At 35.3% G+C, this 25,831-nt stretch overlaps 1 protein-coding gene across 7 annotated transcripts in view; it reads right to left on the bottom strand.

The window, feature by feature from the left end:
- KLHL24 (kelch like family member 24) overlaps positions 1 to 25,399 on the bottom strand; it is a 34,081-nt gene extending 8,682 nt beyond the window's left edge. Inside the window, exons 1-6 of one of the 7 annotated variants that reach the window (XM_074328618.1) lie at positions 25,223 to 25,396; positions 21,383 to 21,560; positions 20,185 to 20,242; positions 13,341 to 14,321; positions 4,000 to 4,184; positions 2,918 to 3,036 (exon numbers count right to left, since the gene is read on the bottom strand). In XM_074328618.1, coding sequence (XP_074184719.1) covers positions 2,918 to 3,036; positions 4,000 to 4,184; positions 13,341 to 14,260 — 1,224 coding nt within the window. In that variant the 5' untranslated portion in view covers positions 14,261 to 14,321; positions 20,185 to 20,242; positions 21,383 to 21,560; positions 25,223 to 25,396. Of the gene's footprint in view, positions 1 to 2,917; positions 3,037 to 3,999; positions 4,185 to 10,645; positions 10,769 to 13,340; positions 14,322 to 20,184; positions 20,243 to 21,382; positions 21,561 to 25,222 lie in introns of all 7 variants that reach the window. The other 6 variants (XM_019735822.2, XM_074328631.1, XM_074328608.1 and 3 more) reach the window with 6 other exon arrangements.
- Between the last annotated feature and the right edge of the window lie 432 nt (positions 25,400 to 25,831).

The following is a 25,831-nucleotide window of genomic DNA, read 5'->3' as shown; positions in this document are numbered from 1 at the left end:
AATATATTTTTTAGCTCAGTTTCTGAACCTTTTTAAAAATTATCACCCACTTACCACCATGAAGGAATCTTTTTAGACTTATTTTTACAATAGCCCCCTCCAATGAAATTTTAACACTGCAGATAATTGTATATCTGTTTATATACTCTATGTATATATGTGCTTTATACATGAAACAGTACAATTTTTTTCACACCCTCAAGAACAAATCTTGACCTCTGTAGGGCTGATACTGCTTGAGCTGAGAATTACATGATTTAGCTTAAATGCTCACACTCATGGATGATGAAAATATTCAATTATTATAAAGTAATAAAGCTTTGAAATGAAAAGATTAGGTAAGGATTACTAGAGACTGTGAGATCTTTGAAAGCAGGGCATATCTTATTCTTCATTTTGATTTCTACAAGTGCCTAAAAAAGTACCTGACACACAGTGAACTCTGTATTATATATTTCAAAGGGTTTTCACATACATTTTATTTTTAGAACTATGAGGAAGGTAGAGCAAATTAGTATCTTTATGTGACAGGTGAACTAATGAACAAGTTATTTAATGACTTACATGCAGAATAGTCCATTAAACATCATGAGATATACAGGAAACCTTTAAAGCTCTCCAGTTTAACATCCACAGTTCTTTTAATAGACAGTCACATCAACTCCTCTCTCCATATCTAATTAACTACTAAGGCCTCCTGAGTCTGCTTGCTCAGTATCTCTCACATCTGTCCCTTGCTTTTGCTTTTCATTGCCACTATCCTTCCTCAGGGTCCATATCATTTCATACCTCTCAATCTCCTGGTCTCCACTCTAAACCGCAGATTAATCTTCCTGAAATACCTCATTAACTCCTTTTAATAGTTCAGCAATGAATTCCTAAGGCTCAAGGCCAAACTTTATACATTGTTATTCAAAGTCTGTCCACAATTTATCTTTCTGTATTCCTCCAAATTTCCAGAGCAGCCAATGCCATTTCTATCTTGCATTGCTCGCATTATATTAAAATGATCTGTTGGTGGATTTGTTCTCCTAACACCATGCAGCTCAGAGAGGTAAAGTAATTATTCAAGGTTATACAGTTAGAAGGGGTATGAAATCTGTGGTGCAATGTAGCAATTAAGGACATAGGCTTTGAAGTCAGGAGCGGAAGGGTTCCTATCTAGCTCAGCCACACGATGTAAGACCCTGGGCAGTTTACTTATCCTCTCTGATACTGACTTAATTTTCTCCATTTAAAAATGTGGACAATACTAGTATCTATCACATTATATAATTTTGAGGATTAAACTTGAATACTATTCCCATACATGCATAAATTACAAATATATGCTGTGAACATCAAGACAAAAAGGCCTCTAGATTAAGAAAATCTGAGCTTTTGCTCCTGCTTTTATCACTCTGTGTAACCCTGAGCAAGTAACCTGACCTCCTGGGATTCAGTTTCTTCATGAATTGAAAACATTACATTAAGTACTCTCTAAGATTCCTTCCTGCTTTAAGATTCTATATTCCAAACCATCTCAGGGTTCTTGAACTGAGAGCATTTATAAATTTAAATAATTTTATAGGTTTGAATTCAGCCAATATTGTAATTTATAGGGTAATGTAAATTTTAGGATTGAATACTTGTGTAACGTTGGAAGCATTCCTTTTATTTCTTGATTTAATGATTTCAAGTTTTGAGTACCTTCAAGTCAAGTATACTAATATTTGTCAAAGAAATTTGTGGTTCACCAATCCGTACATGGCACTTGAGACATAATCATGTTCATTATCATGTTTGTCCAGACGAAGTAATTATGTCTTTTTTTATATTTTATTTCCTTTACACCTATCACAAAAGTCCTCGTTATTTTACTGACCTTGTCAGGCAGCTATAGGTTAATATCCTTAGGAATTGACAGTAGCTTTCAAAATGTGCTTTGAGGAGCGCTAGTGTTCTACAGTATAGACATTTCATGAAGCCTCTGTGGTGATGGGGGTGGTGTGGGGAAGGACTGATGGGAGGCTGGGTGGGAAGGCTTCCTGGCACCACCTGTTTCAATCAGAGCAGTTTTGTTTTCTCATTGGTGGCTCTAAAATGTCTCCATGGGTGGGCCTAAGAGGTAGCTATCTTTTTAGAAAGGAGTGCTAGGAGACCAGTCAAACATACACGTGCAAGCAAGTATGCTGCTTTTACTTAGTCTGTTCATCAATTTGAGGTGGTTTTGAAGGAGGTGATACAGATGGAGGCAGGGAAAAACTAAAGAGCCACATTAGCCCTTGGTATAACTGCTGTATTTTTGTCTGTTTTATGGAATGCATTTTTATATTAGATTTAACTTTTTAAAAGAGGGTGTAATTGCTTTTGAAAAGTTTGGAACCACTAGTCCACAAGTGATTCTCAAGTTCCTGAAGACAGTGAATGGTTCAGAAACAAATTATGTATTTTTATACTTATTAGTTGTAGTCAATAAGACGTTTTCTTTAAAATGCATTATTGAGTTTATCTTAATCCTTATTTTGTCTTGTCCCTACTTATACCAATAAAAAAGCTAAAATAACATCACGGTAGATAAATATATCATTGCCTAACTGCTGAAGTCAGTAAAAGGAAAAAGATGCTTGGATTAGACATTAGCCTGTATTTGTACTTAATGTAACTCCTTTATTTTTCAATGCTTCTTAGGGAGTAAGGCTCCAGTGGTGCATGAAAAGAGAAATGTGCTGCACTGCCACAAATTCCAAATTGGGAGAACAAAATAAAAGTACAGTGTCAAATTGTTTATATCTTCAGTTTATCTACTGAGATTAGAAATGGAAGGAAATACAATTTGCATGCAAAACACCCAGAGGGTGAGTAAACAGAAGGATTCAGCTGTGGTATTTATTTTGGAAATGTACCAGCAATAGTAATAAAAAGTGGTTTGTCTTACTTTACCAAGGAGGACAGCCATTTTGTGTCGCCATCTGCCTTTATTTAGAGAAGCAACTCTGATCCAAATATTTAACTGTGAATTATAAATCCAGACATCACGACCATTGATTCTTCCACCTTTAAATGCAAAACAATGCACATACAGTAATATACACATAAATACCAGTAATATACATATATACACATGGGATTTATTTACTCAGTCCAAAATTTGAGAATTCAGTTCAGTAAGTGAAACAGGACCTTCTTAAAACTTAATGGAAATAGTTCTACAGAGCAGACTTAAACTTTGTCAATTGTTATTTTGAGAAATAATAATTACAGGCCCCAAATAATAAAATTCAGACTATGAATTTTACAAATGCATTGTTAATTTAACCATTTTTAATTTTAGGAGTCAGACATCAGAAGCACCCAAACAACAGAATTATTTTTAAAAGATTTTTTAAAAAAATCACCAATTTTTAAAAAAGCATACCACTGTACCAAATAAAGTATCTGTTGTTATACTGTTCAATGTGTAGTAATATCTGCAAAGCTGGTAAAATTAGTCAACCAAGTAACAGATTTCAGATCATAGATACTGTAGTTATACTTTGTATAAGCCTGTCACTTTATTTGTCTGGTTTGAAAGGTAGCATATCACATATTATTAATAAAAAAGTTCAAGAATTTTAACGAAAATCCTATTTTATAAACTTTGGAGAGAACTTCAGAAAACATGGGTGGATTACAGATGCTAAATTCCATGAATACTTCTGACTTTGCAGACTTCACTGTGTTCCTGAAAACAGACAGGTAAAAGTTTAAACAATTATATCATATTCTATTTGCACTTGAGAACATTTAAAACATGATATGATTAAAGGCATTTTCTGGTGGATCTTTTGTAAATCACTTTGTATCACCTTGTGCCTGTTCTTAAGAGTAAAGTCATTCTCAGGTTTATTTGTTGTATAAACTGATCTGCCTAAAGTGGGCATGTCCACTTTCACTGTTTCTTTTGAGCCACTGTTATCATTTAAAACAGCCAAGCTATGTTCAAATTAAAAGTAGCTACTACAATAATTCTTCATTTACCTGAAACAAGAATGTCATTCCTTAGAGCACAGACCGCATACTCTGATTTGGTAAATTCTGGAAGCTTAGCCAAAGACTTCCATTCTCCTGTCACAGGATCATAGCACTCAGTATAGGGAAGATTAAATCCTCCAACTCGTTCACAGCCTCCAACGACAACTATCACCTCAGAATAGCCAGTTGACCTAAAATAATCATTTTAAGAATGAATAAATAATAAATTAAAATACATTCAAGAGTGTTCAAAACACTAACAACATATCATTATCATAAAGTGGAACACTATTATAAATAGTTAAGTGTATCTCTATGTGCAAGTGCCAAATAATACAGGCTACCAATTATTACTTTGAGAACATTTACAAGGGATTTAGTGACATCATTTTGCCACAGAAAATTCCCGTGGGTATATTTTTCTGAGTTTTGCCTGAAAAATGATAAAGCCGTCCAAAGATTCTACCTAACTCAATTGGAATGCTGGTAATATTAAGGATGACTTTCAAGTGAAGTTTTGCAGCAATTCAGATATGCATAACCACACATACAAGGTAAGACAAAGCACTTTTCTAACTGTAGGAAAATGTTGTTTTCATCAGATTGCTGGTTCTAAAAAAAAACGAATTCACAGTATAACCTAAAAAAGAGTACAGTCATGCACCATGTAACGACATTTTGGTCAACAACTGCATATAGAAGGGTGATCCCATTAGATTATAACGCAGCTGAAAAATTCCTATTGCCTAGCGACAGCATAGACGTGATAACATCATAGCCATGATGATATCATAGCCGTTCATAATGTCATAGTGCAAAGCATTACTCATGTCCTTGTGGTGATGCTGGTGTAAATGAACATACTGCACTGCTTGTCATATAAAAGTATAACATGTACAATTATGTGTAGTACACAATACTTGATAATAAGTGACTATTGTTGGTTTATGTATTTACTATACTTTTTGTTATTTTAGTATACTTCCTACTTACTAAAAAAAAAAGTTTGTTGTCAAAAAGTATGCAGTGTTATACGGGCAGCAGCCTCAAACACCTTGTGTTTATCACATCTCTTGATTGCAGCATTTTCTCTTGTGTTTGCGATTTAATCTCATGTTGTTTCGTACAGTACCATGCTGTAGGTTTGTAGCCCAGGAGTAACAGTCTATACCAGACAGCCTAGGTGTGTGTAAGTGCACACTGTGTTTGCACAACAATTGTCTAATGACGCATGTCTCAGAACACATCCCTGTCTTGAAGCGACACATGATTGTATATATATTTGCTTAGAAATTATTTTTTAAAATAAAATTTTAAAAGTTAAGTAAATTAAGGTAATGCAACTCAAAATGTTGGGTAGTTGCTAAAAATGTTGTTAAAGTAATAGCAAAGAATAATCAATACTATATAAAAAACGTGTCTGGAAAGAATATACCAAAACACATTAATGGTTTCGATCAACACAAATTTTCAAAACAATAATGAGCATGGGCTATTTTTAGAGTGGGAAAAAACAGCTTTTAAGAGCACTATGAGGTTTACATTAAACACTGGTTTCTTTTATTTTGTACATTTAAGAGACATAGGAAAAACTAAGAGCTTATCCAAGCTTCTTTCATTCATAAGGTCCAACAGGTAGTTTTGGAATTTTAAAGTTATTTGACTTTTATATTTTTTCACAAATGTAATCTAAACGAAAAGGTGTTGTAACTGGGTTTTATGGTTGCTACAAGGTTAAGTCTCAAGAAGAAAAATGCTAACGATCTCCCTTCTCTTATTTAAAGTGGAGGGGAAAAAAGACCGCATCAGAACACTTATTTGTAGTTGTAGGCAGTGTGATGTTTCACAATTACACTAGAAAAAAACAAAATTCAACAATACTGGTATGTCCCTTTAATAGAGCTGTATATTCTAACTCCATTTACTCACAGCTATTTCAACTAATTAAATCAAAACTATGCCAGGCATGCTTTTTCCATTATAAAATCAGAAATACATATTGTAGAATAGAATTTTGTTCACAGATTCAAAAAAAATTACTTTCAGGAACCCTGCAAATTATATAACCCTAACCTAGTATATAGTAAAACATTATCAGAAGGACTCAAATAGTATCAACATTTACTATCTTCCAAATAATTCCAAAATGAAAATATTAGAAGTAAAAACAGAGGCTAGCACCAGACACTTAGTAATATAACTAGTGACTCATCCTTCTTTCTATAGAAGTATCATTTCCTAAAATCATACTTAAAATAACTCTAAGACAAATCCATGCAATTATTCCTTAAAGCCTTATTTATTGATTGACCAAAACAAAAATTGCTAAATATTGTAACAGGTTGAATTACTTCCAATTGTTTTAATGTAAAATCAATGTAATTATGATAAAGACTTTTGTTTTACACCCACTTTCCTTATCACATTTTACTTGTTTTATACTTTCCCTTTGCTTGAATTTGCATGCCTTTATCAAGACTTCTTAGCTTAATAGACATATATTGTCTTGTCTTTGTACCTTGTAATGAGAAAACAGCACAAAAAGTTAATGGCTAGAACATTTAGTCCCACTAAACAAAGGATCATTTCAATGTCTACTGGAATTTGCATTCATCTGAAAGGAGCAGCAAACTAGTAGTAGTTTTACCCGCACTGAAGGTCCTATTTGCAGCCAAATGGCTTTTAACCCAATTAGAGAGAAGTCTGGTGTTCTCATTAGAGACTGTTAATCCAATAAAAGTTATTTTTATATCTTTTAAAAAAAATTTATTGGGGTGACAATTGTTAGTAAAATTACATAGATTTCAGGTGTATATTTTCATATCTTGATCTTGGAAAAATACTTATCTCAGGCTGAGCTGATTGTCTTAAAGGAAGGAAGTTACTCCAGCTGATAATGACAAGTAGAATAAAAAGGCAGTCAAGATGACAGTATAGGATAAATAAAATTCTGGATACTCATACACTCCATACTTAGAGTGACTGTTACTTTATTTTACTAGTCCTTTAAAGTGAAAAGTCTGATTTTTTGCTGCGATGAAATAACAAATATTTGCTGCTTTAGTACTAAGTCTCAACCTTTGTTCCTAGGAAAGTATGATAACCAAATTATCCTTTTTTTACAGTGGTAAATATTTTTTTTAAAAAATCATCATCTTTTATCATAAGGTTAAGAAAAGATCAAAGTAACAGATCACATTCTTTGATTTATATGAAAGGTAAAATAATTATAAATCCACAAGATATTCTAAATCAAATCAACAAAATGTATATTAACTATCGGGTTCAGTTAAGAATCTCAGAAGATGAAATACAGAACTTACTGGACGAAATAACAAACCCACTTATTATTAATGCCAAAACACCAGAGACAGGTTAATTGCCAAACTAATTTCCATCAACAAAAAGGGGTCAAAAAGTGACCCTTGCTAATGAAAAAATTAACTGAATATATTTAAAAAACACAATAGGAAAAGTAGTGTGTTCCCATATTGTGGAAGCTGGAATGCAGAAGGGAGAGATGTTAGTGGTGGAGTCTAGTCAGCGTTCCAAGACTCAAATGTATCTGAAAACCAAGATATCAATCCAAAAAATGGACTGAAGTAAAAACATGAGACTTTAACCCCTTAAGAGAAGGAATAACTTCTTGTTTGAAATACAGATTGGAAGCCAATTTTATACAGTATCTACTAAAATTAAAAATGTATGTATCCTTTGAGCAATTCCCCTTTTAGTAATTAATGCTATAAATTATCAGTGTATGTATGCAGACATATGTACAAGAATATTCACTGAGCACTGTTTGCAATGGCAAAAATAAAGAAACAACCTAAATAAATGTCCATAATTAAGAGATGAATCAAATAAATTACGATATCCATAAATGGGGTACTACCATGTTTCCCTGAAAATAAGACCTAGCCGGACCGTCAGCTCTAATGTGTCTTTTGGAGCAAAAATTAATATAAGACCCGGTATTATATTATATTATATTATATTATATTATATTATATTATATTAATTATATTATATTAATTATATTATATTATATTATATTAATTATATTATATTAATTATATTATATTATATTATATTATATTAATTATATTATATTATATTATATTATATTATATTATATTATATTATATTAATTATATTATATTATATTAATTATATTAATTATATTATATTATATTATATTATATTATATTATATTATATTGGTCTTATATTATAGCAAAATAAGACTGGGTCTTATATTAATTTTTGCTCCAAAAGACACATTAGAGCTGATGGTCCGGCTAGGTCTTATTTTCGGGGTGACACTGTATACAGGTTTTAAAAAAGAATGAATTTGAAAATGTCTATGATAAAAAGTAAAAAATAGTTTTAAGTGATAACAACAAGATGCAAAACTGTGAGTGTAGTACCCTACCATTTGTATAAACCAAAGTAGGGAGAAATGTATGTACACACACACACACACCCCTCTATATGCAAAGAATATTTCTTAAAAGAGTTCAAAAATCTGTAACAGAGGTATCCTTTGGGAAGAACTGATATACCAAGGGTTAGGTAGAGGAGACTTACAATGTATACTTTTATGTAAAAATGTTTAAATTCAAAATATCAACAATGAATTAACACGCATAAAAATGGGAAACATACATCCTATAATATAATAGAATAATATTCGTAAGAGGGAGTGGAAGAAAAATTCAGAACACTGAATTTTAACCCTGGCTCTGCCACTCAGCAACTCTGTGACCAAGAGCAAGTTGGTTCACATATCTGTGCCTCAGTTTTATCACCTATAAGAAATGAAGGCATTTATTAAATAATCTTAAAATACTATTTCTTTAAAAAAATCTTTGTCTTAGTTTTCTCTACTGGTTTCTAACAGAAAGTTGAACCTTGTCCTCATTATGGAAATTATGTTCCTATATTCATTATACAGTAACCGATTACTTGACAAGAGGTGGTAGCTTTTAAATCTTAGTCATCTCTATTGCTCAATGAAGCGTGGCAAAGAACATCGATCTTTTTCCATATACGAACAATTTATGCTTAAAATAAAATGTTTGACAGCAAGCATTTCTACCTCTCAAACCACATTTCCTATGCTATAAAAGTATAGCATAAATTTAAAATGTGTTTTATTTTCTTCATGAAACCAGCAATTTTTATTAAGCATTTTTGTGTCAAATGCGAGGTTACGCATTTTTTCATATGGTATCTCCAATCCTCACACAATCTTACAAGGTAGGTAGTATTACGCTAATTTTACAGACGAGAAACTGATACATAGACAAGTTAAGCTGCCTTGCCCAAGGTCATGGAATTAGCTACTTGTGTAGAGCCAGATTCTAATCCAGGCCTGTCGATTCTGAAGCCAGTGCTCTAAACACATGATGCTTGCACTTGGTGTTTATTAAAAATAGTACTATATATTGGTACAGAGATTTAAAGTTACATAATATAGGTTAATAAAAATACAACTATTATTCCTAAGCTTTATTCCTTCTGTGATTGGTCTCCACTGTTTTCTCTTCATGCACCCAATGGTTTACAACTAGCAGTGCAGTTGTAAACTGCAGATTATCAAAATTTTCATGCTCTTGGATGCATCTTGGGGTTTCTTCTGTCCTTTAAGAGACACATGGGTATATACAAGTAGAATATCCAGTATGGGTTGAGCCCTGGAGAATACTTGGTGTGGATAAACACTAAAGAATTACTGGCTGATGCGAGGAATATAACCTAACTGTTCAGTGGTGGGATCAGACTGTCATCACCCTAATCCGGAGTTAATCTTTACGTTGCTAAAGGGAAGACAACCAGATATATTGTGTCTCCTGGTGTGACGCGTTACCTAGGGTGAATTCTAGTCAAAAATATTTAACTGGTCTCCATTAAGCTGAAGCTTGCAGAGCCAACTTACAGTTTCCAGGAAACAGAGCTCCGTGACACCATAAGGAAGCAACCAGACTAATACAGAAGGTGTAATATTTTTTTCTGGACAACTTTACCATCAACAAGTCAGAATCATGAAGAAGAAATTGTTCTGGAATAAAAGAGCCTTCGTGGAAATAACCAGATGCAATGAGTGATCCTGGATTGGCGCCAGTTTCATTATAAGAACAGTTTGGAAAAAATAGGGGAAATTTGAATACGGATTGGGTATTAGATAATATAGAATTATTATTAACTTTAAGTGTGATGTTATTTTGCTTATGTTATTTTTTTAAAGGTGCATCTTTAAGGAAAAAAATACATAGATATATCATTTTAACATTGGCTGAATGAACGAATGAGAAAAGCCCGGGCTGGAGACACAGGTTTGAAAGCCAACAGCAGGCATGGTAATTAAAACAATGAGAACAGATGAGATCACCTAGGAAAGTATATAAGGCAAGACAAAGAGATGTGGACCAAAGGGACTACCAACATTTCCAAAACTAGATCTAGAACCACCAGACTGAAAAAGAGCAGCTGGAGAAGAGGACCATGAGGAAAGTGGTACTACGTAAGCTCAAGGAAAGTTTCAAGAGGGATTAAAGCAATTAATAATGTGAAATCCTAATGAGAGATCAAGCAGGATAAAGACTGAAAAGAGATGTCTAACAAATAATAAACAGAAGGTCAGTGATGACCTGATTGAGAGGAGTTTCAGTAGAGTGACTGGAGCAGAAGTCAGAGGAGTGAACTGCAGTTGAAGAAGTGGAGACATCACTCCTTTTTCAAAGAAGTTTGGAGTTTTTCAGAAAGATGAAAACCTGTACAAATAATACACATTGTTCAGATAATGAAATTCCTAATGATTGATACTAACATGCAGTAATAAATAAGAGAAAGACAGAATATAAAGGGCAGAAGTTGATGTCAGAGTTGTAAAATAAAGGATTCCTCTTTACACTCCTCACATAATGCCTACAAAAAATAACTATCTGCAATTACATTTCTAATCGTCTACAAATTCAATACAACTATAGTTTGTTTTTTTCCTACTTGCCTCCTAAAGAAAGGTGATATGGCAATCTTATATTTAGATGTGTTTCACTGTATGGAATGGATTGGCTCCTTTAAAAATTGGATGTAAAATAAATTTTTGTAAATCAAATAACTGAGTCAGGAAAATTTATTATCTAACCTAGTTACCCTTAGGCTACAATCTAATTTCATTCAGGTCACGTCTTTACAAATAATATTAATAATAAATGGCTCATGTTGATATTACAACATATATCCCTTGGACCCTATTCTAATCCTATGAGCTATGCAGGATAGATATTATTAGCCCTATTTGACCCCAAAACATTCTTCTGCTACAAGGGGACTCTGTTTGGAAAAAATGCATGCTTTTCCTTTTGAAGAGATACTGTATATCCAGAAGAGTTCTTGAATAGCCCCAAAGCTGTTTAGCTTCCTTAATACATTAAGAACCTTGGTCTCTCCACATTAAGCTCAGCCCTAGTCTCTTAACAGTCCTTGAAAGAGAAAAGGGACTTAAAAAAAAATCAGTTTATAGAATAAAATTATTTGTTTTTTGTCCATTGTTAAAAGACTGAGAGTAAAATATTTTATATTTCTTTCCTAGAAAACAATTGCTTTTTAAAAACTAAAGTCAGCTGACTTTTTTCCACTTTTGAGCTATAATGGATGTAAGTAGCTGACTTTGAAGAAAAAAATGTACTCTAGCCCTAATACAGAATGACATTAATTTTGTTTGGTAAAAATAGTTATTATTGTATCTAATTTATAATAAGTTCAGACTGTTGAGCACTGGGAGTTTTCTTAAAGTGGGTCAGACCTACATTATACTATGTATTAATAAATAACTAATAATAATTAGCTAGTAATTTTTAAGCACTTTCTATGCACCATTTTCTATGGTGAATACCAAAAGGATTACTACATTTAAGTTTCAACGACAAAAGCTGTAAAGTAAGCATTATTTATCACCATTCTCATTTTACATCTGAAAAAATAGATTAAATCTTGCTATACCCAAAGTTGTAGATTTTAGACATGCCATCTTACAATATGCTGAATTTTAATCTCGCTTCAAACAGTATTAATCAAGATCAAAGTTAAAAATGTAGTTTGAGAGCTATGCTATAGTAAATTCACAGGAAAAGCAGAGCTGGCATTGGAAAATAAAATTAAACACTAGTTATACAATAATGTGAATCTATTTAATGCTCTTCAATGGTAAATATGGTTAAGATAGAAAATTTTATGTGTTTTTTATCACACACACAAAAAATCCCAACCTTAGCTTTATTAGAAAAGTATTTAAAAAATTCTTTAGTATTTTTCACAGTAGGCATTTCTCACTTATCACAGTAAAGGACAGTTGTCCCTTGGTATCCACGGGAGACGGGTTCTAGGACACCCGCGATACCAAATCCGTGGATGCTCAGGTCCCTTATATAAAATGGTATAGTATTTGCACATAACCTGTATTTGCTTACGCATCACTCCATTAGCTTGTATTCAGTGTAGCATTTGGTGTGTGGCAAATTCAAATTTAGCTTTTTGGAACTTTCTGGGATTCCGTGCCCCCCCCCCCCAAATATTTTCAATCTGCAGTTGGATTTCACATCCACGGATATGGAAGGCTGACTTTATGTTTAATATTATGCCTTCTATTATTAAGGCATGGAGTTATATTTCTATAGTTTGAGTTAAAAAGCTATAGGTGTTTCACAGAAGCAACCCATTGTAAGACACAAACATAGAACAATACTTAATTGCATTCCTATCCTTTAACATACATTTTCCAAATTCTGTATAATGATGTAATTTTTATAATCAGGAAAAAAAATTTAAAAATTGAGATTGACATTAAAGATAATAACTGTGGCAATGAGAAAAGATCTGAGGCTTGGGTTTTACATCTGAGAATCCACTTAATGTATCCTAGCTTACTTACTTTACTTCTGTATTTCATGTTGTCTGTTAGGAAAAAGGTTAGCATGTGGATATGCAAATTGTTTTTTGTAAGTAGAGGTAGTCCAAAAGAGGCTGCTAAAGTCTGTAGCTACTTTATATACAAAGACCCTCTGGAAAGAAAAGTGGAATAGTTTGGGACCCTACAAAGGTTACGAGAAACTAGTAGAAATATATTGAGACGTGCAGTTGCAAAGACCCTTTGTTAAATACCCTCTGATAGCTCAGAACAATAACCAAAAATGCTATTGTTGAATCTAGTCTTCAGTGGGAGACATTCTAACGATTCACATAATCCAAATTTTAAATTATATAAATCCACATGTAAATAATACATATAAATAACTACAGTGAGATTACATTCAACAGGTTTAAATTTGTCAACAGTCTTCTCACCTTCGTGGCCTAGTCCTTGGGGACATCATTTCATTCCCAAGTATGTGGTACCGTCTTGCTTCATGCAACAACTGATAACACTCAGGAGAATTCTGGATCAATTGGTCCACCTCAACTGTTTGAACGAAGTAGTTGGGATGTAACAGAGGAAGTCTCACATGTGTCAGGAGCTCATGTAATAGTGGTCTTCTCAGATCAACAGCACGATAGACCCAACGCATGACGGCTTCAAAAACCATCTCCTCTTTACCAATAACAAGTTCATCACTACAAATATAATCAATAAGTTCATCTTTGTCAAGCTCAAGAAATTCTTCATGCTGAGACACATCCTCAAAAGTCTGTAACGCAAAATTCTTGCATTTTGTGAAGAGTGTTTTGAGTGAATGGGTATCAGCAAAGCGCTGGATTCCTAAGCAATTACAAGGATCAAGCTGCTCCTCCAAGAACTTGGCACACGCATCACGGAGAACACTGATCTGAAAGAGGCTTGAGGTTTCAAAGAGATATTGTACGTTCTCTGTAGTGATCTTCACCTTTCCAGTATAAACATACTGCAGGAAACATTCCATAGCTTCAGCTAAAATACCATTGATTTCAACCAACATTTCTCGGCTTTCCCTGTGGTCATTACAAAACATAGCTCTGAAGTAGCTACTACAAGCTGAGAGAACAGCTCTATGGCAAGGAAATTCTTTTCCTTCCACACAAATGATAACATCTGTGAACAAGCGGCTATCTCGGAATTCATTAAATATCTGGAGTATGTTTTCAGCATGGGACGATCCTGAGGAGAAGTCAAAAAACTCGTGGCCTGTCAGAGATTTTGGGTCCATCTCAAAAACTTTACGCTTAATTGCTGGGGAATCACGCACCCCGAGATCCTCTCTGTTTAGTCTTCGTCCCAGTATTAGGACCATTGTTACATCAGTTGACTATATAATTGCTGAGAAATGACCACTAGGGATCTTCTTTATGTGGCTAAAAGTTAAGAAAAAGTGAAAACATTTCAATATGTAAAAAATTCCGTATTTTATTTTGATGTAACACTATACCAAAAATCACATCATTAATATATTTCATATAGGGTATGGAGCACTATTTCATTTTAATAAAAATTGCATTTGCACAATTAGTAATAATTGTGATGTAATTTGCAATAGGACTCCTTAAACTCCCCTCCGCTCCCCTCAGCTGAAAGAATACTATGTGCTTTGTGAATTACTAATAACTTTGTCTTCCCTTTTGCATAGCTGGGTTTCATCTACGGACTAAAGTCAGAATTCTGTAAGACACAGAATCTGACTACATTCAGAATCCTAATTTAAGTGTTTATCATCTTAATATAGTGTTGTTAGAGAGGAATTCAGCTATACCGTTCGATAGCCTTTAAAAATATGTATATTGTTTGACCACCAAGTCCCTTTCTAGCAGTCTCTCCTAATGAAATAATTAATCAGGATATGTAGAAAGATTTATCTATTGAGATGTTCACTGCTGTTTTAATAAAAAGTACTTAACACAACCTAAATGCCCTACAATAAGGCATTATCTAACATAGCACATCTTAAGAATCGGACACAGTCTATGCAGCCATTAAAAATTATGAAGACTATTTAATGACATGAAGAAGTATGAACCAGATGGTAAGTGAAAAACAGACCATAAAATATATGCTAAGAAATAGAAAAATGTATTTATCAATGCATCTAGGGATAGGAAAAAAAGGAAGCACATATGAGTATGTCAAAATTTTAAGTGATCTATTTATCTTGTTTTTTTTCTGTTTTCCCCCAAATTTCCACTGTCAGTATGTAATACTTCATTTTTCGTTTTAAAATGCATGTTATCTATACCCTACTCTCTTTCACTAATAAGAAACATCCCTAAACATCCCTCAGAAGTGACTGTGAATAGGTTAACTCATGGATTGAGGCACTGGGCTATAGCTATCAATTCCTTAAACTTTGATTTTTTTAAGGTGGTTCTTCTCCTATTCTCTTTTCACATCTCCGTAAGTTGACATATGATCCAAAATGCATTTGTAATTGGCTTGAGAGCACTCAGATTAACTCTCATCTATGCCCATGCCCACAGAATCTTATACACAATCACTTCTAAAGGTCCCAGCTTCTTCCTGAAATATTCCAACAGTCAGACATCCAGGCCTAACTATGGTAGCATGAAGAAGGTAGCTTAACGTTATGGAAAACAGTATGGAGGTTCCTCAAAAAATTAAAAATGGAACTACCATATGACCCAGCAATTCTACTTCTGGGTATTTATATGAAGAAATCCAAAACTCTATTTTGAAAAGATGTATGCACCCTTATACTCATTGCAGCATTATTTACAATAGCCATATGGAGCAACCTAAATGTCCATGGATAGACGATGTGGTACATATATACAATGGAATACTAATGAACCATAAAAAGAATGAAATCTTACTATTTGCAACAACATGGACAGATGTAAAGGTATTATGCTAAGTGAAATAAGTCAGACAGAGAAAGACAAATACCATAGGATCTCACTTATATGTGGAACCTGAAAAAACAAAATAAACAAACACACAAAGCAGAAACAAACTTACAGACACAGAGAACAAGTTGATGGTGGTCAGATGGGAGGGGGATTGGGCAGATAGGTGGAAAAGGAGAAAGGGATTAAGAAATATGAATTGCCAGTTATAAAAATAGACACAGGGACAGCACAGGGAATATGGTCAATAATATTGTAACAACTATGTATGGCGACAGATGGGTACTAGACTTAATTTCATAAGGTATATAAATGTCTAACCACTATGTTGTACACCTGAAACTAATATAATATTGTCTGTCAATTGTAATTGAAAAATAAATTTAAAAATAAAATACATACCAGTTTCAAAAAATAAAGTAAGAGATCATTTAAAAAAGAAGGCTCAAGAACAAAATTTTTAACCCCCCAAATGGAATGCCATCCTCCATTCATAAGCTACAAATAAAATTGAAACTTGAGCGTCAACAATCTTAATCTAAGACTATTTTGTATACCCTATCACACAGTTAAGTTTTTTAAGTCCTTATGTGACACAGTAGGCAAGAAAATATGAAATATCAAAATCAAGAAGTAACTCGTTCTATTATATATATATATATATATATATATATATATATATATATATATATATATTCTCCTCTTTTTCATATTCGTATTTATTATCTTTGTCCTCCTTTTTTCAATCACCCTAATGACCCAGATTTCCTAGTTCCAATATTCACTAGATACGGCCAACTTCTATCAATTCCCTCATTGAATTTACTTAATGCTGTCACTTCCATCACTTTCATCACCAACAAATACTTACTGTGTGTCAATTATTATCATGACACTGTGCTAGGCCTATGATTTAGAGATTAAAGATATAGCTGTTGAGGGTATAAAAAAATACATATATATGGTTGAGACAAAGCATATTCACCAAAAGATAAATAACAACATCAGGCAACATAGACAATATGCTGCCACATTGGTATGGATAGCACAGTTCCCACTTAAGCTTCTATTAAATGTTTTTTGCTTCTTCATATAAATTGGCATTTCATTTTCCTGAAGTCTAGATGATAGGATTTTTCCTGAGCAGATGTACACCAGGAGATTCTAATTGTTTAGAGAAAAGTACCTGGCTGTAACAACATCTGAAGGACACATAAATGCTTGTATTCTGTACAGAATCTTTTCCTCTTCCATTCCTCTTTCCATCCCCCAATTTTGTAGAGTCAAAAATAATTCAAGCATTTTATCAGTCAAATGGAATAAAGTAAAAGAAATACTACTTTTATTGGGGATCACTAGGTGAGGATTCAGAGGCAGTATGTTCATAGGGAAATCCCTGCTGAGGGCATGTAGACTGTGATTTTTAAAATCCTGAAATGACTGAAGAATGGTCATTTTGGTCCACTCTAAGAATCCTGGCAAAACCTGAGGAAGTTCTTGGAAATCTACCATGTAAGGCGTTAGGAGTTATGAAGAGCCAAATCTGTGTAATAATTGTGTATCTACTAGTTTGACGCAAACTGGGGAGGCTCTATTTCCTTATATGCACTAAAAAACAAAACATAACAACATCAATCTTTTTGTTGGACTGCTTACCATGTAAGTCTGGCACTTATTAAATTCTTCATATGGATTATTTAGTTTAATCCTCATAACAACCCTAAGAGGTTGTTGCTATAATTAACAAAAAAGCTGGTTTTACAGCCTTAGGACTTCATATACAAGATTAAGACAGATTTTTCTAAATAGGCAGGAACTATTTACAAAGTAAGTGAAAGACTGATAGAGAGAAACTATACCCTCACTTCTAAGTTAAGAAAAACAAACAGAAAATTCCAAGTATCAAAATATATACAGGCAATTTATTTTCTAAATGTGTAACAAAGGCTTGTAATGTAATGAGACAGTTATGGCAGAGGAAGCTCACGTAGGAGGCCTATTTAAACGAACACGTACAAAAGGAAAAACAAACCCAAGAGAATGCTTATGAATGGCTGATTTCTGGAGCAATGTCAACAAAGTAGTAACTACCAGATATGTAGTCAGTAAAATTAGTTTATCTTAAATTTGAGGGAATATTTGTCTACATGTATTATGGTCCAAGTAAGCTAGATTTTGAACTGTAATCTAAAGACAGTTGGAAGTTTTAAGTGACAGGTTTGCCTGAGAACAAATAAAAGCTTCATTTTGTTAATTTTAATACCTAAATGAATAAAATTACATCTGAGTTTAAAATATTTTATTATTAGTTTTAAAATGTATTAATATTAACAACAACAACAAAAAAAAACCCCAAAAAACGGGGGGTTCTTCCCATATTTTTTAAGATTTTCCTGATTACTTAGAGAGTTCATGTTTGCCTCATTTGTAGGTCACTCAGTTCCTTGGGTTCTAGCTGACAATGCACATATGTGCATGTCCACAAGCATGTGCACATGGGTTAAAGTTCATTTATAACACATAGAGTCACTTCTGAATTCCAATTTCCTACACATGGGCAGTAGCATTTATATCAAATATGCTTTTAATCTGAAGTTATCTCAGTAATAGTTCAATACACAAAAACCTATCCTTTCTAGAAGAGAGATCACTATTGTGCCTGAATGTCAATTTTTTGTTGTTGAAACTGCAAAAAGTTCAAAACGTAGTATCACAAGTGATTTAATTATGATAAACATAAATAAATTGGTGATATGGAATATCTCATATTTCTATCTTAATGCTTTACTAATCTAAATTCAAATTATAGTTGAATTAGATATGTCAGATTCCCAAATCAAGACCTTAATCTTCAAATTAGCTTATTTAAATTCTTATTGCATTTCAGGTTTATAAAAAAATTCACACAAACTATTGTTTTTGACTCATGATAGAATTATTGGTGTTAACAAAAATCTTGAGCCTTCTGCTTCCATATATTTTTCTTTTCTCAATGTTTAAGTGAAAATGTAGTCAGAATGCAAAACAAGGCAACATATTGCAAGAACTAAAAATTTCCCTTTGGCTAAAAGGGACAAGTAAGAAAACAAAACAATATTCTTTTCTGTATCCAGTAATCTTACAGTATGAGGTATTTGTTATCTGGTATCTTACTGTATCTAATAAATTGGGGATAGCATATTGAGTGAGTTAAGTGTTAATATGAAGCTGATTAAAACTTTGTAGGAGTTAAGGGTCTGTCTTTTTATGCTATTTTCTGCCCCCTTTGTCATAGCTGATTCTTTAATTATTGACTAACAAGAGGTCTTTCACTGGTTTTATACAATGTAAAACTGAAAATCCTGGATTATTAGAACAACTATAAAATCACCTGCTATTACCAAGTATTCAACAGCAACAAGAAACTCGTATTTATTTACTGCTTTGTTAATTAGACAGACTATCTCTTAGATCTGGGCTGTTTACTTCCAAACGGCTTTGGCCTGGCTTTTTGGACATCCCTCACTTTCTCTGGACTTTCTGAGAACTCTCCCATTAACCAGTCTCCACAACAGCATGAAATATAAACTCTTCCTGTTGATGCATGGGTAAGCGATTTGCACAGGAGGGTCTAAGAAATATGAGATGCATTTCAAAGTTTATCTTTTGGGCTTCCAGATGTAATTTATTTGCCTTTGTTTTCCCATTTTACACAAGTAAAGTATTTTAACTAGTAATGGAAAAAGGAAGCAACTAAGTAGACATCTCTGGACAAAACAAGAGGAAAATGTTTGTTCCAAGGAAATATAATTACTGAAAGTTGTATCTGTATAAGTTTGTGGATGAAAGGATGATCAGACTGCCCTGTCAATGACTGATGAAGTTACATGATTTGTCTAGAAAAGGTAGTATCTCTTTTTCTCCCTCATTTCTTCCAGAGCTGTATTTTAGAGCTACACAGTCACTTGAAAGGAAGACTTTTCTTAAAAGAAAGATTCTTCTAGTTAAGGATACTCTAGGGTTTATTTCCAATTGCAGAACTCATAAATGTTGTAGGCCTAGTTTCTGATTGCTAAGTGGATTTAAAATTGTATGTTTTTGGCCTATGTCCCAGAAAAATGAGTGGAGATAACTTATTTTAGTGTCGCTAAGACTACAGAAAAGTGTAAAAGAAGGCCTGAGGATATCATGGAGGAGTAGAAAGGAGTGGGTAAATGCTTTACTCGGTAATGGAAATGACTGTGACACTACCTTCCTTTATGATCTTGCGGCTAGAATTGTTCTGTGACTCTGACTGGCCTAAGTGACCCCTGGTTAAAGAAAGGAAAATGGTTTAGATTCTCTAGTAACAATGTTTAGATAGTTTATAAATATTAAATACCTTTTTAGCATTTGCTTGATCAAAGCCTCAGTCAAAATATTTGTGTTAATTTCCACACCTAAAATAAATGGAGAACAGCAACATGCAAATCAGATACAAATCACTTCATGTAGTGTTGGCATTTACTAACATGTTGAAAAAAAACTTGTAGTAGATTTCAGCTTCTGACTTCTGACTGGAAGTTTACTTTTGCATAGAAAATCATTACTGAATAATTCCTTAAAGCAAATTAGTAATTTTATGCTATTTTACATATAAATTATTAATAGTTTCATTATTTATCAACTTCTTTACTTGACAATTTTACCCTGCAGTGAAGTTTCTTGAGTGAAAGATGAGTAAACAAATATTCATGTCAACAGCAAATTAATGGTGGCATTGGGATGAGAAAATATATATCCTGTGATAATTGTAAATTGGGATATTTGAAGAGTGTCTGATAATTAATATTTCATTTGAGTTTGGAGCCATTAAATGATTCTGAGTTGCCCTATCAATATTACCAAAAGCAAATAGTTTAGTCATTATGTATTATATAACTATGGAATCAATTTCAGAAAATCTCAAGTATTCTAGGTAATTCAGGAAAAAAAATTTTCATTTTTAAACCAGTTATCTAGATTATCCATATAGAATCTCCAAGCTTATCAAATAATTTTTTAATGTTTTAATATATAAATGCATTTCTTCTGCTTCGTTGAACTGTATATACTCTTAGTACCTGTAGAAACCAACTAATTCAGCAAAATTCCCCCTTTTTTGGTGGCTGAGATGGAGAGGAATGCTTAAGAGAAAAATACCAGCTCCTTGAACTGTGCACAGAATAGCAATAGTATTTAAACACAAGTGGTTCTGGCTTCTGGCATAGATCTATAAATAGCACTCAAATTCTTAACAAGTTAGGGCCAATTCAAAAGTTGATGGTGCAGACCAAGCTACAGACTATGATGGTTCCCACAGATACACACAAACATACGTCTCTGTTCCCTGATTATTATGATTGAGAGATGAATGTTATCTTGTGTGTCTCCTGACTTGTAGAATTCAGCCTAACTTGTATGTACCCTTGGTAAAGAATATTTCAACTTGGTCAAATAAGGGACTGTTAGTCCTACCTAAGTGCTTCTTCCCAATGGGTAAGATCCTGAGCCAACACAGGGGGTCAGGTCAATTCAAGAAACATTTATAGAGAACTTACTCTCTGTCTGGCATGAGGGTCGCAAATATTGCACTCAGATCCAATTTCAGACTCTATAGGATTGGCTAAGACTGGAACCAAGTAAAAACTCCAAGACTGACATCAAAATAGATTCAAATTCTCAGTGTTTCCCTTGCAGAAGACACAGGTACAAGAATTCTCTCATGATTGATCTGATCTAGAATTATACAGTAAGGAGTATAAGGGCAAGGCAATTCACCCGGACATTTTCTTCAGGGCTTTCATGTAATACTTACAAACCTAATAGGTAGTAAGGATAAGGGACAGAGGAGCTCAGTGTACAAAGTCCAAAGGAGATACATGATATCAGAATTGATCTACAATGTAGCTGTCCTGCAACCGAGCTTATTTTTCCTTCATAAAGCGGGAATTCTATACAAAGAAAGAATTTACTATCAGCTTTAAAGATAGTATAGATTAATGAAGGACTTATAAAGACATACCAGAAAGCAAAGGAAACCAACATTTTGACACATGGCTCCTACAACTTGCAGTCGTGAACTGCCACATGCTATGCTCTACACTACGTGATTTTCTCAAATCCAACCTTGAGTGAATAACATAGGAGAGACAACAAAAAGCCTAATCACCAAGAAGAGGTTTATCATTGAGGATACATATTAACTCAAAAGCAAGCCAGAAAACAACTGCAATATAGTAAATCCATTATTTTAAAATAACTAGAAAACTATATTTAACATGGTACTACATAAAACCAAGCAGTTTTTATAAATTTCAATATTTTCACCCTATTTTCTCAAAGCTAATTTATTTGAACCATTCTATTTAATGACCACTTTTTAAAGATTCTAAATTTACACACTTAAATTTTCCATTTAAAGTTTCTCTTGGAGCAGTGATTCCTGAACCAAGTTTTACAAATGTAATATTTAAAACCTAGTTTTCAAGCTATTTTCAACAATTCTAATTTCTTAATGGAACCACCAAGAACATATTTACCCACTTAAGATACCAGAAACCAATTAAAACCTTAAATTTCTTTGTCTAGAATTATAGCAACTAATGATTATCCTTTCTTTACTAGAACCTCAAATGGTCAATACATTATGAGTTTGATTGAGAGAAAGAGAAATAAGAGGTATCTGAAGATAAAAATTTAGAAGTGCTAGGGCAGCCGGATAGCTCAGTTGGTTAGAGCTTGATACTGGTAACAAGGTCGCTGGTTCGATCCCCACATGGGCCACTGTGAGCTGCACCCTCCACAGCTAGATCGAAAAACAACTAGTCGATTTGGAGCTGATGGGTCCTGGAAAAACACACTTAAAAAATAAAAGTTTAAAAAAAAAAGTTTAGCAATCCTGTTTTTAATAGAATAAGGGTTCTTAAATGTTAATGGTTGTCAAGTGGCCATATACTCTTTGTTTCAGTCACAACAGAAATCGAATCATAAAGAATGTATTTTTCATATACTGTACTTATGAGGATATTTTCTTTACATTTTTCATTATACAGGCCATACCTAAATATTTGTTGAAAAATAATGTCCCAAATGTCTAGATAAATGTATATACAAAAATAACTGTAGTCACTTATTTAATAAATAGTATTTACTTTTCACAGGCTTGACCTTTAGGTTTTAATGAAATGGCAGAAAACAAGGAAGTCAAAACAGTGTTGTTTTTTTTTAAAGCATTAAGGTTGTATTTTAGTCTTAAATTGGACAAAAGCCAGGAAAGTTTAAGTTAAAGCTGATAGTCAGCCCTAACTCAGAATATTATTTCTTCTTCCTGTTTAGAGACTAAGTTACAGGCTTTGTCTGGATAAGCAGGCTTTTGAGTGATGGCTTTATTTTTTAAAAAGGTTAGAGGTTTGTATTTTGTACTTCTTTTGATATGTTAAAAGCCCCAATGCAAGAATGACCAGGCAGTTTGGGATCACAGAAGCTGTTCCTTCCTAGTGCAGCCATCTCTACTTCAATTTAAAAAATAAATGAAAATGCACAACCAATGAGAACTGTTCATATTCAATTCCTGCTTCACGTGTGTGTGTGTGTGTGTGTGTGTGTGTGTGTGTGTGTGAATCTATCTCCTACAGAAATTCATTAAGTTTTGGGTGAATTCCTACAGATTTACAGGAAAAGAAAAACCTGACAAAACTCAAGTACCCTATTTCTATGACCTCCTCCTAAGGAAAACCGTATCTTCAACACACTATGGTTTAAATGATCTTGTAGATTTTATTAGTCATCTTAATTTATAATTTTAAAACAAGACATTCGCAATTCACTCACAAATTTTGAATTACCACGAGGATTAATACAATGAGAACAGCTCATCTAAACCGGGGTATAAAATCTTTATTTTTAGGAGAATATTCTGGGTCCTTCTGTTTTTTAGAAGTCTAATTTTACATCTTAGTCGACAGCAGGCAGATTTTAAATCTGTTTTACGTACCTAACAAAAATCAATCTCAGCTGGTGGACCTAAACAGTCTATAGCTGCAACTACTAAGAGGTGATTTAAAAAAGCTGCTCAAGAGCAAGTGATTAATCGTTAAAATCCACCAAAACTAATTGTAAATAGTCACTGCCTCAGGGGTCAGACTAGGGCACCCTAAAATGTGGCGTTACAGACCTTATTTAGTTATTTAAACCTTGTTACAGAACCTGCAAAAACAAATTCGCTAAAGGAGGACTTTCCCACCATCCCGGCAGATAACGCGACACTAATTGGGCTAATTTTGGGGTCCTCGCCGGCGGGCTGCGGCAGCCCTCCCCCGGGGGTACAGAGCGGCCCCAGCGCTCCGAGGTAGCGGGGCGGCGGGGAGGTTCGGCCTGGTGCCAGTCTTTGGCGCGGGAGCGCGCGCCGCCGTCTACGCTCCCGCGCGTCCTCCAGATCACCTTCAAGGGGGCGGGGAAGATTGGGCAGGACTACCTAGCGACAAGACAGCCGCCAATAAAAACTCGGAACTCGCCTCCTTGTACCCGCCCTCAAAAAGCCGCAGGCGCCCAATCCCGGCCGCGCTAACAGTCTTCGCCTCGAGTGTCCAGAACTTAGGGGCGGGGACATTAGGAATCAAATTAAGAAACCGAGTCCTGGAGTGGTAGAAAGGTGGGGAGGTTAGGCGGGGACTCCGCCGGCGCAACGCCCGCTCCTCCGCCCGCCCCGGCTCCCCGGGGACAGTCGCTCCAGGGCCGGGTTCCCGGCGCAGGCCCCGCCGCGATCCGTGGTAAACAAAGGCTCGCGGGAGGGGGGCGGGGGTAACGGTCAGGTGACAGTGCCGAGCACATTTCGCAACCGCTTTAATGGGGCTTCTCTGGCTCGTACCCACCGTTACCCCGTCAGTCCTCCCAGACAGACAACGGTCGTCCCCACCAAAAGGGAAGGCTTGATTTGAGGCCTCCGCATTCTGTGCTTACTTCGACTGAAAAAGAGCAGCTCCCCTTTCAAAGCCCAACAGCAACATGCGGGACCCGTCTCCCCAGCGCGGTTAGCCAGCTGCCCCCGCCCCCGAGGCAGCGGTGGGGTGACCCGCACCTGCTACCCCCAGTCCTAGAAGCCATGCCCCTCCCAACCCGCCCCCGGGGCGCGTCAGCAGCGCCGCGGTTCCGGGGCGGCAGTGCCAGGAGGCTGGGGTGCCCACCCTTAAGGACTGTCGTTATCGAGCCAGAACTGAAGACCCCCATGGTAGCCCTGGAAACCCCTCGCCCTAGAGGCCCTGCAGCCCCAGCCGCAGTCTCTCCTCAGACCCCCTCGTCTGGCTCAGATAGGCGGGCCGCTGCTGGCTTCCCTCCTGCAGACATCCCCGTGGTCATGACCTCGGTCGCCCCTCCGCCCCCGGCTCTGGCGGGTTCCTCGCCTTTCGGCCGGTCCTGGAGCTGTCATCCCCGGGTACCTCTCGGCGAAGGCTGGAAACGGCCAGTAGCAGTGGCCAGCAGCGGCTGCCTCTGCGATTCCTTAGCGGTCAGCGGCGCAGCGATCCCTCCAGCGCCAGCGTCTCCTCCGGCCAACAGTCTCTGCAGCAGCTCACAACAAAGGAAACATGTGACCGTCGGGGCCAAAACACTGAGCGTCACCGACCCCTGGCCAATCCGAGTGGGCTTCCCCTGCCCCGGGGCACCTTGGGAGATGTAGTTTCCACTCCGGGGGCTACCGCAGAGGCCACTTGGTTTTCCCGCTGTGGGGCGATGTGGGGTGCGGAGCGTGAAGAGACCCAATCCAAGAGCTGATTCAGAAATACTTTGTTTTAGGTAGGGACAGGTTAAGGAAATGCACCCGTGTTAGGAGCCTAGTGAGAAACCTGAGTCGTGTTTGTATTGCCACGTCCAAGGCAAAAAGCACATTACCAAGGAGTCGCAGAATCTTCGAGTTTGGGAGGCGGCTTAGAGATCTTTTTAATTTGACCCCTTGATAGCCAATTGTGAAATCTGAGGGCTTGAGGGGTGAAAGAGTCTAGAACCTGGTCGCT

Source organism: Rhinolophus sinicus, linkage group LG01 (assembly GCF_036562045.2).
Source record: "Rhinolophus sinicus isolate RSC01 linkage group LG01, ASM3656204v1, whole genome shotgun sequence".
Taxonomy (NCBI): Eukaryota; Metazoa; Chordata; class Mammalia; order Chiroptera; family Rhinolophidae; genus Rhinolophus; species Rhinolophus sinicus.
Note: the sequence above shows the minus strand (reverse complement) of the source record. Positions and strands in the feature narration are given on the sequence as shown.